Raw genomic sequence first — 14388 nt, 5'->3', positions numbered from 1 at the left:
CAATATGGATAGAATGGATAAAAATTAATTTCTTAGGATGTGAAAATTTTAGTAGATTTGGATTCGTATAAGCATGTAATAGTTTATTAAATAGAATTTTATAGAAATTTCTAAACAATTTTATAATTACTTCTTAAATTTTTTTTTGAAGAGAGCTTTCCTTTTTTTTTCCAAAGCTTCCATACGCATGTCTTCTAAATCTTCCATAATACCTAATACATCAGATTATTTAATTATTTCTGTAGATAATTATAAAAATAGAAAGATCCGCGAAACAGTATAAAAAATTTGTTAGCAATACCTATTTTAGTGGATACATATTCCTCTTTGAGCTGTTGTGCAAAACTGCTTTCCATAGCTGCATCATCATCATTGTCTACATATTTATATTTATTTTTATCGTAACCGAATATTTCGCTTATATATTTACTGTAATCTTCATTTTCTTCTTCTACTTCATCATCAATAAAATCTTCAAGCTCAGAGTCATATTCCTCTTCGTCATCCTCATCTCTTATACGACCTGCACATTTAAGTATATATTTACTAGATATATCTGTAAGTTATTGTCTTGTTTTTCTTATCCTGTTCCTAAATCTAACGATTTAGACTTCCCATATAGTTACTAGTACATCAAAACTGAGAAAACCGAGGAATTGTTGACTTAAATCAAGCAATTAAAATATACATTGTTATACTGCTACAAAGTCTTAACGTTACTGATTTTATATTTAAGAGCTTTTCTACAACGCGACTGTCGTAAAATGTAAAACTTAAAAAAATAATGACCTCAAAATTTTTCTAAATATGAACTTAATGAAACTAAATATGAAATATGTAGAGTCTTTATTATTAAAATTTATCCTTCCACAATAATTATTTTCTCTGACTTATAATTAATAAAGTAAAAATATAAATTTTCTTACGTTTATGGTTAACCAGTGACTTCCTCTGTTCCTTTAAATGAAGCATTTGTTTAGATTTGATTGACTTCATGTCTGCTGGTGGAAATTGTTTTATTTTATCATTCATTGTTTGTGGTATACGACACTTTGCTACGCTAATTGCTGGAGATTCTTTATATGTATTTTTCGATAACTCTTGTTTCTCTACTTTCATTTTTGATACTGACTTCTCAATTTTCGGATTTTTCGTATCTTCAATCTGAGTTTTGCTTAATCTTAATTTCTTTTTTTCTTCTTCAATTGCTTGTCGCATTTCTTCTAATTTTTTTCTCTCTGTTTCCAACCTTTTTCTTTCCTCAGAAAGTATATCTCTCTCAGATGTTTTTGAAATGTTGGGCTTGTTTGGAGTAACTTTATTAAGATTAGATTTTTCAATACCTCCTTTTTTAGAAGTTGATGATTGTAATCCTGTTACTTTGGAAAGAGTTTTATTCGAAATTGAAGATAGTGTGGTTAATTTTTCGGATACTTTTGATATTTTGTTAGAAGAACTGGCATTATTACGACAATCTTGTGTTTTATTTAGTTTATTAGATGTCGTAACAATTCCCTCTTTATTATTCATATTGCCGAGTTTATTTCGTTGTTCTTTTCGTTCTCGCCATTCTTTTTCTTTTGCATATTCTTTCATTTGTTTTTTGGTCAATAACCTTTCTGGTTCATCACTTTTTGGTTTAGCTTCGATAATGATTGGTTCGTGTTGTTTCTTTTCAGCAATTTTTAATAATTCAGTAAAATCAATTGGTGGTGGCATAGGTTTCCTCTTGGCTTTTGACTTCTCATCTTTTTCCTTTTTATCATCTTTAGTCTCTTTTTCAGTTTTTTCTTCTACCTCTAATTCTACTTCTTTTACGGAATGTTTTCTTTTCCGACGGTGTCCTAAAGCTTCTTCCACTTCTTGCTGTTTTAAAGCTAGTTTTACTCTATCCTGGAATTATAATTAATATTTAATAACGCGATTAATAAATATTTTAGTTAAATCATAGTTACTAATTACGGTAATAAAAGAAATAGAAATTATATTACAGTGTACAAATAGAATTTTTCGTGGTGATTTTTTTTATAGATAAACTGGTTCTCGGTTATCTTAAATTTTCTATTCAACTTCATGTATTCATTATACACAATATACATACATATTATACACAAATGATTTGTGTAAGAATCGTCAAAATACTGTGACCTTGATCATTTCCCCCTTTGTATAAAAAGTGTAATATAATCTAAAAAAAACTACAAAAATTACAAAATATATGCTCTTTCATACCTTTGTAGATGCTATATCTTTTATTGTCCTTTTTCGGCAGTCATCGAAAGCTGGTTTTTGCGAAGTCGTATTGTTGTATTTACTCATTAACTGATTATAAAATGCAGACGCTTCCTGCGAAACATATCCATAGTCGTCTTCATCAGGTTGTGAAGGACCTATGAACAGATAGATATACCTACATTTAATATTTAATGTTTAACATTAACTATACATACAAAGTTTTCAATGTTATCCGTCTAGTTATATCTTACGAAATATTCAATTTGTTCTTTTTTTTCAATTTTCCTTACAATATGACTCATTTTCAATGTATTTGGCATGATGATAAAGAAACAAAACCAACCGATATATACTAATTATTGCGAAACTTACACGGAAGTTTATTCTTAAAAAAACTATTTGACTATGTGCTTTCCTCATTGGAAGTCATCTATATTGAAGGATTAAAAACAGCTTCTAAAGTTGAAGTTAAAGTTTTATTTATTTTTTAATTTCTATTTCTTAACCACCAAAATTTATATTATAGATATGATATGCACATGTTATTCTTTTTGACATGTGCAATTAAGATTTAATACTAGACCTATCCCTGGTAGATCAAAATGATATGTTTGATATGCGCATAACAAGTGTTTACAGATGTGTAAGGAACACAAAGTTTGGATATTGCATAACACACTGACTACTATGAAGGATAATCTGATCACATTGGAACAGAATTGAGCCCTGTGATTGAGACTCATTGACCAACAGAATTTCAGTGTTCTAAACCTTCTAATTAACCCCTGAATGATTAATCCTAATTCTAAGTTGAAACTCCATGAGTGAACTAGCTTTGATATATGTACACCAGTAACTTCAATTGATGAAGGATTATTTTTGGAAACAGGCTAGTTTCTTTCTGAGAGACGAAGATTATAACCAAGACTTACAATTGATTCATAAACAATGGCTCCAGTTATACTTGAATATTTCTCTTGAAAAATTTTCAATGGACTGCTTGTCTATTTCGAATTAGTTTATTTATCTTGGCAGCAATTTCATTTATTCAAAAAAGGAAAAAAAAGAAAAAGAAATGGAGTAGGACCTCTCTTTCGCTGCATCAACTATTAACCCTCAGAATACAGAACACGAAGTACAGTGGTTGAGTCAAGAGAACTCATACCAATAGATCCAAACATTGGATTTTATTGAAATTTTGTCTCATATGTACTCTTATTCCATAGACAATGAAAAATGAAGTAATAAATAAGGAAATTATAAATTAAATTTAATTGATATAATGTATATAATGTATTATGTTATTTAACACATATATTAATAAAATTTTATTTTTCTTGCTGAATAGCTAGAACTTATTAAACATTTTGAACTTAAAATTTTCATATGTACTTGCATATAAACTAATATAGGGTAACTCATAAATGCATGTCCATACTTCAGAGGGTTAATCTAGACGTTAAAATAAAAAACGTCATAAGAACATATATCCTGCATACCTTAGCTTTCGAGTTATGGATGATTAAAGAAAATGTTCCAAGTGTCCGTCTCGTGCTTCAACACATGCTACTGCACGCCTAAGGTAAACACAAGAGTAGTACGTTACGTCTTTTCTTGTCTTTCATATGATAAGTTCTACAAAATTAAAGTTAAGATATCTTTTAAATCACTCAAATTTCAACTATATTACCTTAGTACTTTTTAAGTAGAATAACGAGAAAATTCGACCCATGTAAAAACCAATATACATTTTGATTTAAGAAGATAATAGGATTGTGGAATGTATATGTGCCATTGCACTAATAAAGAAGTATGATCCTATGAATGTAAAACTCTCTGAACCACTCGACTTCTACTTATAAGATTTTTCTCTAACTGCATTGATAATGGAAATATGATCTGAAACCATTGCGTGGAGCACTTTGTATATATATGATGCTAAAAGGAGGGTTTAAGAGTTTAAGAGCTCATATTACTTAGAGAGAGAGAGAGAGAGAGAGAGAGGAGTAAAACATGTCTAATCAACAGAACCTAAGCATATACTTCTAATGTGGAAACGACTTTTTTTATTTAAGTCCAACTATTGTTTGTCAACCTACTTTTTTTTATCTTATAGCATATTAATCATAAGTCTTCTACTGTTCCCTTTGTATTTCATATTTATATTATAATTTTTTAATAAAATTTTAAATGAGCTATATTATATAACAGTTTTTTATTATATTTATAGTATACTATCACGTAAAACACTTGAGCAAAAATAATATAATCAATTTAGAGTCTGTGCTCCTCAGACTACTCTAGAACTATAGTTATTCTGACCTGAATTGCTTGATTATCCTCTGCCATGTAAATCCACAAAATCCCACTGCCCTGTTGGACGGTGGAAAAGTAAGAATGTTGCGATGATTGCATATATTCATATTCAATTACCTGTGGGCAAAAATACTGCCCATTATGAATAAAGACTGATACTTCCGAACACTCATTAATATGTAGATCACTGATCATACATAGGATTGCATTATTTTGTTTCTGCAGAACCTACACAATAAACTATATACCTCTCTAGTTTATAGAATTTATAGATCGAATCTATTATATACAAATATACTGATAACTTTATAATGACAATTACAATAAAAGAAAAGAAAACATTGAAAATATAAATTCCTACCTGTACAATAAGTAAATTATTTACACTTTATGCAATAAATTATTTATAACTATGATACAATAATATTCACATTAAATAAAAGTGTAACAAATTAAATATGTAATATATAAACACTAATTTTTTTACTTTCTGTTAGCTGACAGTGAAAAAGATACTACCATAATTATACCTAAATTAATATTCATACTATATTATGTTAAACACAAAATATGACAATGCAACATAATAAATAATTGTATTAGAATTTAATATTATGTGCCTCAATAATTAAATAACATATCAAATCTCATACTTTCTTTGAAATTGTATGAATTATGTGTTCTAAAAACTAGATACAAATTAGAAGGTTTTCAAAACTTCGTAATAGTTTCAAAAATAGATTTAAATGTTAATATATTTACTTTTCTAAATTTGGTTCTAAAAATATTAATTTTTAACATGTTAAAGTATATGTTATTTTACTTATATAATAACATTTCACATACCTGCCATTGTAACAGCTGTGTTCTCATTGTCAATTGCATCTGGCAATACGGACTTATTTGCAGCTTTACATACTTTCAAATGTTTATTTATTCGACTTTGGGCTTTATGATCACGAAGTGCTAATAAATTCTAGATAAAAAAAGAATAATAATAAAACTACAAAATTGTTAACATACAAAACAAATATTTAAAAATTAATTACACTTGAGTATATATAAAAATCCAATATACCTCTCTTTTTTTCTTTTCTTCTAATGCTTTCTGGCGTTCTTCTTCTTCCTTACGAGCTAAAAATTTTTTTATATTGTCCGAAAGTGATTTGCTCTGCTTGGTTGGTTTTTTGGGTGGAGAAAATTTTGTTTGGTAACAAGCAATTGACTATAATAGACAACATATAATTTTATTGAAATAATAAATATTCAAAGTTAAAGAAAGATTAAAAGGAGAAAATATAATAACCTGCTTATTATTTTCATTTTTCTGGGCCACACTTAGTAAGGTACCAAAATCCATTTTAACCATAAAATGGAAGAATATACTAAATTATAGATATCATGACATTTCTTTCAGGTTCATTATTTGATTATAGCTAACAAAATTTATTGTTCGACTTTTACAAACTGTCAATCGAGTTACTTACACGCACCTACAAATTATCAAATAAATATTTTCGAACGTTTACTAGAAATGTAGATCTTCGAATAAATGCTAAGACCTAAGATGAAGTAAATTTGTTTGTTAAGCAGAAATGAGTAGAGCAGAGGTGGCGCCACTATGCCTAAAATAGGACATTGTAAGTATTTACTAATTGTATGTAATTAATTAATTATGTTCCAAACCGGAATAATATTATATTAAATTTAATTCCTGAACAGTTCAAAAATTCGCCTTATAGACTGAAAAATTTGATTTTTTTAATTTCTTCATGAGGAGATTAGTTCCACTGTTTCACCGTTAGACGGTTATAGTGTTTCTTAGCCCGCGAATTAGCCAATTTTTTAAACTTGTTTATAACTAAAAAATCAGGGAGAATATTTGAATAAAACTAATCTCAATTAATTCCTTACGCCATAAACTTTCATTTGAGCCTTCAAAAGTTAAAAAATTTTGTTTCGGAACCGAAAAATTTGGATTTTTTAATTTTATCACCCCTCGATTGAACACAATTAAATATTACATATGTGCACTTCAGACACAAATATTTCAAGATTAAATGATGGAAACAGTATAGTTATTCAGGTCGTTGAAATTGTTTTTCATGCCCTCCAAAATATTGAATAATAAATATATGGTTCTATTTAAAAAAAACGGTGATGACCTTGAAATCTCGTAAAAAGAATGATTATGAACAAAAATTATTTCCACTGACACATGCAACGTAGTGTAACTTTCTCTTGGGAAATTTATTCATTTTTCATACAACAAGGCAGATATTTAAGTAATCCCATTTAGCTGATCCATTCTTATATTAATTTTGAATCTAATATGTTAAAAATTTATTTCAATTTTTAGTGAACATAAAATTTTGTAAAAATAAACAATAAAACATTTATGACATAACATTGACAATAAAACATTTATGACATAAAAATTTGTTTATTTATGACGCAATAACAATAAATTTTTCAGTATTAAATTTTTATCACAATGTGAAGCACCAATACATGTTTCAAAAAGTTGGGAAATATTAGATAAATTATCGATATTGCTATATAATGAAAGTATAAGACTATAACGCCATATTAAAGGTTCAATATCAATAGAAAAATTTAGTAATAATAAAAATAGATTTTTAACTTTACTCCAATTTTTTTTAATCGTATGTGATTTTATTTCAGAGAGTATCCTGTATTTTGAGGAACTTACTGGATGTTGCCTCTTACTTTTCTTGTAATAGTGCATAATTTTACACTGAGCATGAATATTCAATGATTTTTCTATCTTATGGCCATTTGTTTTCTTCTTCTTCGCATCTTTCTTATTTAGCCAAAGTAATTCAATAGCTTGATTCTAAAAATATATTTTTTGACATTAATAATTTGAATTTTTAATATTGAAGATTATCAATACATACAACTTTTGTTTTTTTGACCTTCTCCATTTTTTAGTTTATTTTTTATAATCCTATAACATATGTTTAATTTTAAATACAATCTAATCTTCTTTCACTTAACAATAATATTTAACTAACTTACCTGATAATAATATATAAAAAAGATCAACAGCATAATTTCATATCATGTACTGATAAGATATACTGTACTATAATATAAACTTCAATTATTTTAATTTGTTAAACATTTTTATTTTAATATATATTTGATATTGTACACATATTAATTAATAGTCTAAATCAATGTACCACCTGATATTATAAATTTCTATCAAATAAGGTTATAAATTGATATTTACATATTTTACGGTATGCATATACATATATATGTATATCACTGTGTATACACAGGTAATACTAGTACTTATTCTCGAGTTTATGTTTCCTTTGTCTTTTCTATAGTAAATTTGATGAAATTAAAATTGAAATATCTTCTCACAAAAATTTTCAGTCATAAATACTTTAATATTTTTGTGTAAACGATAGAAAAACGTATCTACTAGTATATAAAAAAATATAAGATCCCATTAAAAAAAATTATGCAAATTTAGAGCTCAAAGAGCATAGCGCATGACTATCAGAAAGTATATCTCGTATAATAATACGTGTACCTTTCATCTTGTATGAGCGATTCATTTCTTGGGCATGTCTTCGTGTTATTAAAAATAACGGAGATATTTCTTTGTAACAAAATCATTGAGACACCCTATAATATGCATACAATTCAATTAATTATATGAATTTTACGAATATGTGTACTTTAGTAAAGAATTCACGAACGCAGGTATATATAAATACGTACGAAATTTCTAAAATAAAATTTGTTATTAGGTATCTATTTACAAAAACATAATTGCACATATTTCATTTGCATTAGATAAATACGTAATAGTTTAAGAATTATATGAAAATTACACTTTTTTAATTATATAATGAGTGGAATTAATTCAAATATTTTCATACGCTTTAGGAAGGTGACAAGTGCCAGACAGTATTCGAAATGTCAATCAAGGTCTTAAAACATGTTTTAAAATGTTTGATTATCAAATTTCATATAATATTTGACTGTATGATAGATTTCATTTTTGGGTTATATTATGATCATAATATACAAAAGGTACCACCTATTAAGAATGATTTATTACTGACAAGTGCATCAGAATTAGCTGAAAGAATCAGGTATTTTATTAGTTCATTTCTTTATATTGAATTACTTAATATCATTTATTTAGTTTATGTTGGAGGTTTTAAACAAAGTGAAATATTATAAAATGTAATAGTAAAACATTTGAGTATTTACTTTAAATTTACCAAAGACTGAAATATTTTGTAACTTTTATGTATAAGATGACATAAAAAAAGCATGACTACATTCTATAAGTGCATCAATGCACTTATAAAAAAGATTGTGTGATAAGATAACAAAATCTGTTAAAAGATTGGTCAATTACTGGAATCATTCTATATAATAATAACAAATAACTTAAATTATTGCTATTATGATGTATATGATAAATTAGTAATAGATAAATATTAAAAAAAAATACTCTTAAAGATGGATATAAAATTGAAGTGTACAAATATTTTTATAGAACAAAGAAGATATCATCTGTAGAGGTTGTAACAGCATTTATAAATCGGGCAAAAGAAGTAAATGGGATAATAAATGCAATAGTTGAAGATAGATATTCTGATGCCTTAGAAGAAGCCAAAGAAGTAGATAAATTTTTACAAACATTAGAAAATATTGATTCAATAAAAGAGAAGAAACCATTTTTGGGTGTTCCTTTCACAACAAAAGAAAGCAATGAAGCAAAAGGTAGTTTTATTTAATATTCCTATATATTTTATGTCATAATGATATGTATTGAGTTGGTCAAAAAGTTCTTTTGTCTTTTTTAATGAAGCATTATATCATGTTACAAACGTCAATGATACAAAAATTGTTAGAATTGGAAATATCTAACTACAAAAAAAATTATGTTTGTGTACAGTATGTAGTATATATGCTATGTTCCATTAGTTTTTCTTCAAGTAACCAAAACCCACAGTAACCCACACATATCTCACAATATGATTAAATTATATTGGATTGATTCACATTCTGATAAAATAATGAATTTCTGAAGCTACTAATTTTTTCTGTATTTATTTATTTATTTAATTTATTCTGTATTTATTCATATTTATTATGGTTATTTAGATATGCTTCATACGATGGGTTTAACAAGTAGATGTACTTTCCGTTCTAAAGAAGACGCAACAGCAATACGCTTTATGAAAAATGCTGGTGGAATTTTGATTGCAAAAACGAACATTCCTGAATTAAATCTCTGGTCTGAATCAAGAAATAATATATATGGACAAACATGTAACCCATATAATACTACTAGAAATGTTGGTGGAAGTAGTGGCGGAGAAGGAGCAATTACTGCTGCCTGTGGAACTGCATTTTCTGTTGCCAGTGATATTGGTGGTTCTACTCGAATGCCTGCTTTCTTTAATGGAGTGTTTGGATTTCAATCAACTGCAGGTTTTCAAACTTGCAAATATTAATATTATATGCCATAACTTTTAATGTAGAAAAAGAATGGTACCTGATTTCACCCACCTATTTGGTTTTGTCTATCCTTCGCTTATTTATAATTTCTTATTTTTTGAATAACATAAACAGCTTTAGTGAAGCTGCAGAAATGCATTCTTTCCTCTGATTTTAATGATTTCTGGATATATTGTAAAACTCAACATTTTGACCTTAAACATTATTCATAAAAATCTCCCGGTACTATTACAATGAATTCTGCCTATAATTATGCGTCTATGGCAGCATATGCGTTAGTATTGGTTGCCAGTTGCTAAGCTTCTATATATAACCATTTTTAGGTTTAACACCACTGAAAGGTATTGGACTTCGAAAAGAGGATTATCCTAATTCAATGGCAGGAGTGGGACCAATGTGTAAAAAAGCAGAAGATTTAGTACCTATTTTGAAAATTTTAGTTGGAGAAAAAATCTCATTACTTAAGCTTGATGCAGAAGTAGATGTAAAATGTCTTAATATTTTTTACCAAGAAAATTCAGGTGATATAAGAGCAAGTAGAGTAAATTCTGAAATGAGAGCTGCTCTTTTAAAAGTTGTACAACATTTTAAAGAAATTACTGGATCTGCAACAAAAGTAAGTTCTTAAAAATTGTACATGATTTCTTCATAGATTTGATTATTTCATATTATATATTCATTTAATATATCTTAATTATAATTTTATTTACTTTTTATATTATGGAAATGTTGCATTATTTTTATATTTATTTTGTTGCGTACATGTAGTATTTAATATTTAATTGTGAAATTCTATAATAATATTACACTACATATAATAAACAATTATTGTTTGGTGAATGGTTATAGTAATACAGAAAGGGGAGAAAGATAACTTAGTGATTAAACTTTGAACTAAGCATGATGATTTCCAAAATATTTCGATTGACGGATGTTTTGAAATGAAGGCAGTAATATGTAGTAGAGTGATAGTTGAAGGATACCAGTGAATCGAAAATTTAAGTGAATGAAGGCAGTTGTTATTTATTTTGTTGTTATTTACTTTCACATATGCATTGAAAATTCTTCAGCTATTATTATTTGATCCCTGGATATTATAAAGTAGCTAAAGTTGCTCAATTTTCTTGGTTTTTATAGAGTTGCAATGTAACTATGCAAAGTTATTCTTTCTTGAAACTCTAAGTAAACCAGAATAGTCAGCGATTCTTTCGTACCTGATTACCGGATAACTGATACAAATATAGAGAATGTATGAAGGATTTTTCTGAATGAATTCTAGACAATTCCATGTAATTATTTAAACGACTAACTTCCATGAGAATGTTGTTAGAAGATTCTGATTTCAAGAAGAATTATGATAAATCTTAAATACATTTTAAGACTGGAATGTTTGATTTTGAAGTATTTTCCAATGCATTTTAAAAAGTATGCATGCTGATTGATTCTTTTCAAACGCAGTTAATTTCCAATTATGCTTTTAGGGCATCGTGAACATTCTTCTAGGCGTCCTCAGAATGCCTTTATTTAGAGAGGTTGGGCGATATCTAAATGAGGCTTTTAGTAAAATCGCACAATTTTCCTCTAGGTTTGAGTCTTCGTATACACAGTTTTTAATTGACTTCACAGAAACACCTAGTTTATGACACCTTTGGCTATTGAATTTTGAACATTTTGTCAACAATTTTAAACATATTGTCACAAACGGACAAATAATATTGACGGCAATGCATAGATTCTTGTCTCAAACTGCTTTTTTTCTTAAAAAATGTAATGAGAATCTTCGCTTATTTTTGTTCTTTCGAACAAAACAACTTTCATTGCTATATTTTTACGCTTTCACTCATTTTACATTTTATTTATATTTAAAAACTTTAAAAATAAATTAGATTACAAGAATTAGATAGTTACAATTATAGTTATAGATATTTTTATTTCTAAGAAGTGTTAATTGTAATTTATTTGAATTACAGATAAAAATACCTGGTTCTGAATATAGTTATCGATTATGGCGATTTTGGATGACACAAGAAAATTTTGATTTCAAAATAAGTATAACAAACGGAAAGGTACTATAACTTATATGCATTACGTATGTTTACAATTATAATTATGTACTTGTTTTCCGGATTGATGTAACATCTTTCATTTCGTATAACAAGTAATGGTTGTTAGTTAAGGTATATTTAATCAATGCTCTATCTTACTCGCTTAAGCACTCTTACGCGACCATGTTCGTAAATACTTTATTCAAGAAGCTGACAATAGCTCCCCTTGTTTCAATTTATAATTAGTGTATTGTTATTGTTTGAAATGAATAGTGATCAGTATCCAATACTAGTATATATTGCTTTATTCTGATCTTAAATGGCAGTTCTACTTTTTTGACAGTTAGTATCATGTTTATCATTTAATCGATAAATTAATCCAGTAAAGAAAATCTTGTAGACAATGATGAAGAATGTAGCAATTTATATAAATGTAATTTTTTTTTAGTATCGTGCGAGTGCTCTTACAGAAATTTTCAAATTTTTAACTGGAAGTTCAGACTTAACGTTAGCTGCTATTCTGAAACTAATTGATGAAGACATATTTCCTCGAGAAGATGCTGAATGGGCAATGAATATAACAAAAAATATGAAACAATATTTGATGGTAATTTCTTGTTTAATATAATTTTATTATTATTTAATCATAACTTATATAATATAATTATATAATATAAAGTCGTAAATATTTTTTACTCTAATCTTTGCATGCAGCAAGTTTGGCAAATGCACTTGACAGTACACCATACTACCTGCCTTCTGTGGTATTGTGCTGCAATTATACCTTTATTTTTAGGATAAATTGGAGCATAATGGCATACTAATTTATCCATCTTCACCTTTTCAAACTGGTTATCATTATACAGCTTATTTAAGACCATTTAATTTTGGTTATTGGTGTCTTTTTAATGTTTTAAAATTCCCGGTGTGCCAAGTGCCTCTTGGTGTAGGCAAAAATGGACTACCTATTGGAGTGCAGGTAGGAAAATTATTACTAAGTAATTGGATTAGGATATTAAGCATTTAATAACACATGAAAAAGATTTTAAGAAATTAATTTAAGATGAAAATTAGAAATATCAAAATTATGTTTAGAGCTTCATTTTTTTCTACAAATTTAAACAATTCATTAAAATGTCATAAAGTATAAAACTAGAGCTTGAAAGAGTTTCCTTCAAATTTTATCAAAATTCTCGAGGATCAACTTTAGGATCCTTGCCTTAAAAAGGTGAAACCTTGAATTAGCTGATAACTTTTTATTTCTCAATGAAGGTACACTCTATATGTTGATATAGATATGTATAATAGTGTTTACATGTGTATAGTTATATTTCAACAAAGCTTATTTTGAAAAAGATTGTAAATTTTTAAATATATATTTTAAGTTTTTTAAAGAAGTAATAGATCTAGTAAATTAGTTACTAATTTATCTAACAAGTTATAATTTCTTTATTGAAGGTCGTAGCAGCTCCCTATAATGATCATTTATGTTTGGCTGTAGCACGAGAATTGGAGAAAGTGTTTGGTGGTTGGGTTTCACCAGTCTAATTTATTACAAACTGATATTAATTCAACTCAGCAATGATTTACAAAAGTAATTGCTATTTAGTAATAGCAGTGTGATATTATTTACTATACAATATTCTTTCTACATTTGTTAATATATTAATAATAATAAACAATGGATTTAAGGTGCAATATAATTGTGTTGTTATTATTACTTTTAAATCAAATACTAATGCATATTATAATTAAATATTGCAAGATTGTCTTCATTTATATAGCAATGTATCCTTGATACTTTATTTAACAATAAAGTTAGAGATTTGATATGTCACATACAATAATTTACACTTATATAGTATTTATTATTATAGTATTATCTTAATGAATTTAGAATTAAAATGACCAGATATACATTTAAATACCTGCTATCTTTTTTGATACTATATTTGTTTATTCTTTACATTTAATACATTTCACTTTATCGTATTTACATACTGTCTATCACCTGACTTAATTACTTGCAATTGATCATCAACAACAGTTAGCCTACTATAGCATGTCGAATTATTAGACTAAATTTAATAGTTGTATGTAAGTTAAATATCTATGTATATATATATTGATTTGTATAATGATACTTCTATGAATACTTTTTTGTATCTTAAAAAGTCAACATCTTAAATCAGATGTATTTATAAGAAACGTTATCTTTGTACATTAATAGAATCATCTTTGATTTTTCGCGTACTTTATCGAGCAAAACAGT

At 27.0% G+C, this 14388-nt stretch overlaps 3 protein-coding genes across 6 annotated transcripts; 1 reads left to right on the top strand and 2 right to left on the bottom strand.

Annotated features, from left to right (window-relative positions):
- Positions 1-62: 62 nt before the first annotated feature.
- Positions 63-6649, bottom strand: LOC122565636 (protein SPT2 homolog). 2 transcript variants are annotated; one of them, XM_043721816.1, is made up of 7 exons: positions 5858-6649; positions 5630-5776; positions 5398-5554; positions 2233-2390; positions 927-1893; positions 302-523; positions 63-212 (listed from the first exon to the last, which is right to left on the bottom strand). In XM_043721816.1, exons 3-7 carry the CDS (start codon positions 5402-5404, stop codon positions 127-129), a joined length of 1440 nt encoding a protein of 479 aa, XP_043577751.1. In that variant the 5' UTR covers positions 5405-5554; positions 5630-5776; positions 5858-6649; the 3' UTR covers positions 63-126. The 2 variants fall into 2 exon arrangements, with proteins under 2 accessions (XP_043577751.1, XP_043577750.1); XM_043721815.1 differs by having other exon boundaries at positions 5398-5527.
- A 325-nt stretch (positions 6650-6974) lies between these two features.
- On the bottom strand, positions 6975-7735 carry LOC122565653. The gene is made up of 3 exons (XM_043721851.1): positions 7594-7735; positions 7473-7522; positions 6975-7408 (listed from the first exon to the last, which is right to left on the bottom strand). Exons 2-3 carry the CDS (start codon positions 7497-7499, stop codon positions 6995-6997), a joined length of 441 nt encoding a protein of 146 aa, XP_043577786.1. The 5' UTR covers positions 7500-7522; positions 7594-7735; the 3' UTR covers positions 6975-6994.
- Positions 7736-8153: 418 nt separating this feature from the next.
- LOC122565640 (fatty-acid amide hydrolase 2-like) lies at positions 8154-13819 on the top strand. 3 transcript variants are annotated; one of them, XM_043721823.1, is made up of 9 exons: positions 8154-8295; positions 8482-8690; positions 9104-9330; positions 9715-10044; positions 10395-10687; positions 12042-12137; positions 12565-12723; positions 12913-13095; positions 13575-13819. In XM_043721823.1, the coding sequence occupies exons 1-9, from the start codon at positions 8248-8250 to the stop codon at positions 13662-13664; spliced, it is 1635 nt and encodes a 544-aa protein (XP_043577758.1). In that variant the 5' UTR covers positions 8154-8247; the 3' UTR covers positions 13665-13819. The 3 variants fall into 3 exon arrangements, with proteins under 3 accessions (XP_043577758.1, XP_043577760.1, XP_043577759.1); XM_043721824.1 differs by lacking the exon at positions 8154-8295 and adding an exon at positions 8324-8342; XM_043721825.1 differs by lacking the exon at positions 13575-13819 and having other exon boundaries at positions 12831-12972.
- Positions 13820-14388: the final 569 nt, after the last annotated feature.

Source organism: Bombus pyrosoma, linkage group LG3 (genome assembly GCF_014825855.1).
Source record: "Bombus pyrosoma isolate SC7728 linkage group LG3, ASM1482585v1, whole genome shotgun sequence".
Taxonomy (NCBI): domain Eukaryota; kingdom Metazoa; phylum Arthropoda; class Insecta; order Hymenoptera; family Apidae; genus Bombus; species Bombus pyrosoma.
This window is presented reverse-complemented; position numbering and strand designations above follow the sequence as displayed.

Excerpts from the sequence above, each read along its gene's own strand:
- LOC122565640 (XM_043721823.1), top strand. The coding sequence starts at position 8,248 with ATGAATTTTACGAATATGTGTACTTTAGTAAAGAATTCACGAACGCAG. Across the intron at positions 8,296-8,481 it reads TAAAGAATTCACGAACGCAG|GAAGGTGACAAGTGCCAGAC; the intron begins GTATATATAAAT and ends CATACGCTTTAG. Across the intron at positions 12,724-12,912 it reads ATATGAAACAATATTTGATG|GATAAATTGGAGCATAATGG; the intron begins GTAATTTCTTGT and ends CTTTATTTTTAG.
- LOC122565636 (XM_043721815.1), bottom strand. The coding sequence starts at position 5,920 with ATGGTTAAAATGGATTTTGGTACCTTACTAAGTGTGGCCCAGAAAAAT. Across the intron at positions 5,777-5,857 it reads AAAATGAAAATAATAAGCAG|TCAATTGCTTGTTACCAAAC; the intron begins GTTATTATATTT and ends TGTCTATTATAG. Across the intron at positions 213-301 it reads ATATGTATCCACTAAAATAG|GTATTATGGAAGATTTAGAA; the intron begins GTATTGCTAACA and ends CTGATGTATTAG.
- LOC122565653 (XM_043721851.1), bottom strand. The coding sequence starts at position 7,499 with ATGGAGAAGGTCAAAAAAACAAAAGTT. Across the intron at positions 7,409-7,472 it reads AGGTCAAAAAAACAAAAGTT|AATCAAGCTATTGAATTACT; the intron begins GTATGTATTGAT and ends ATATATTTTTAG.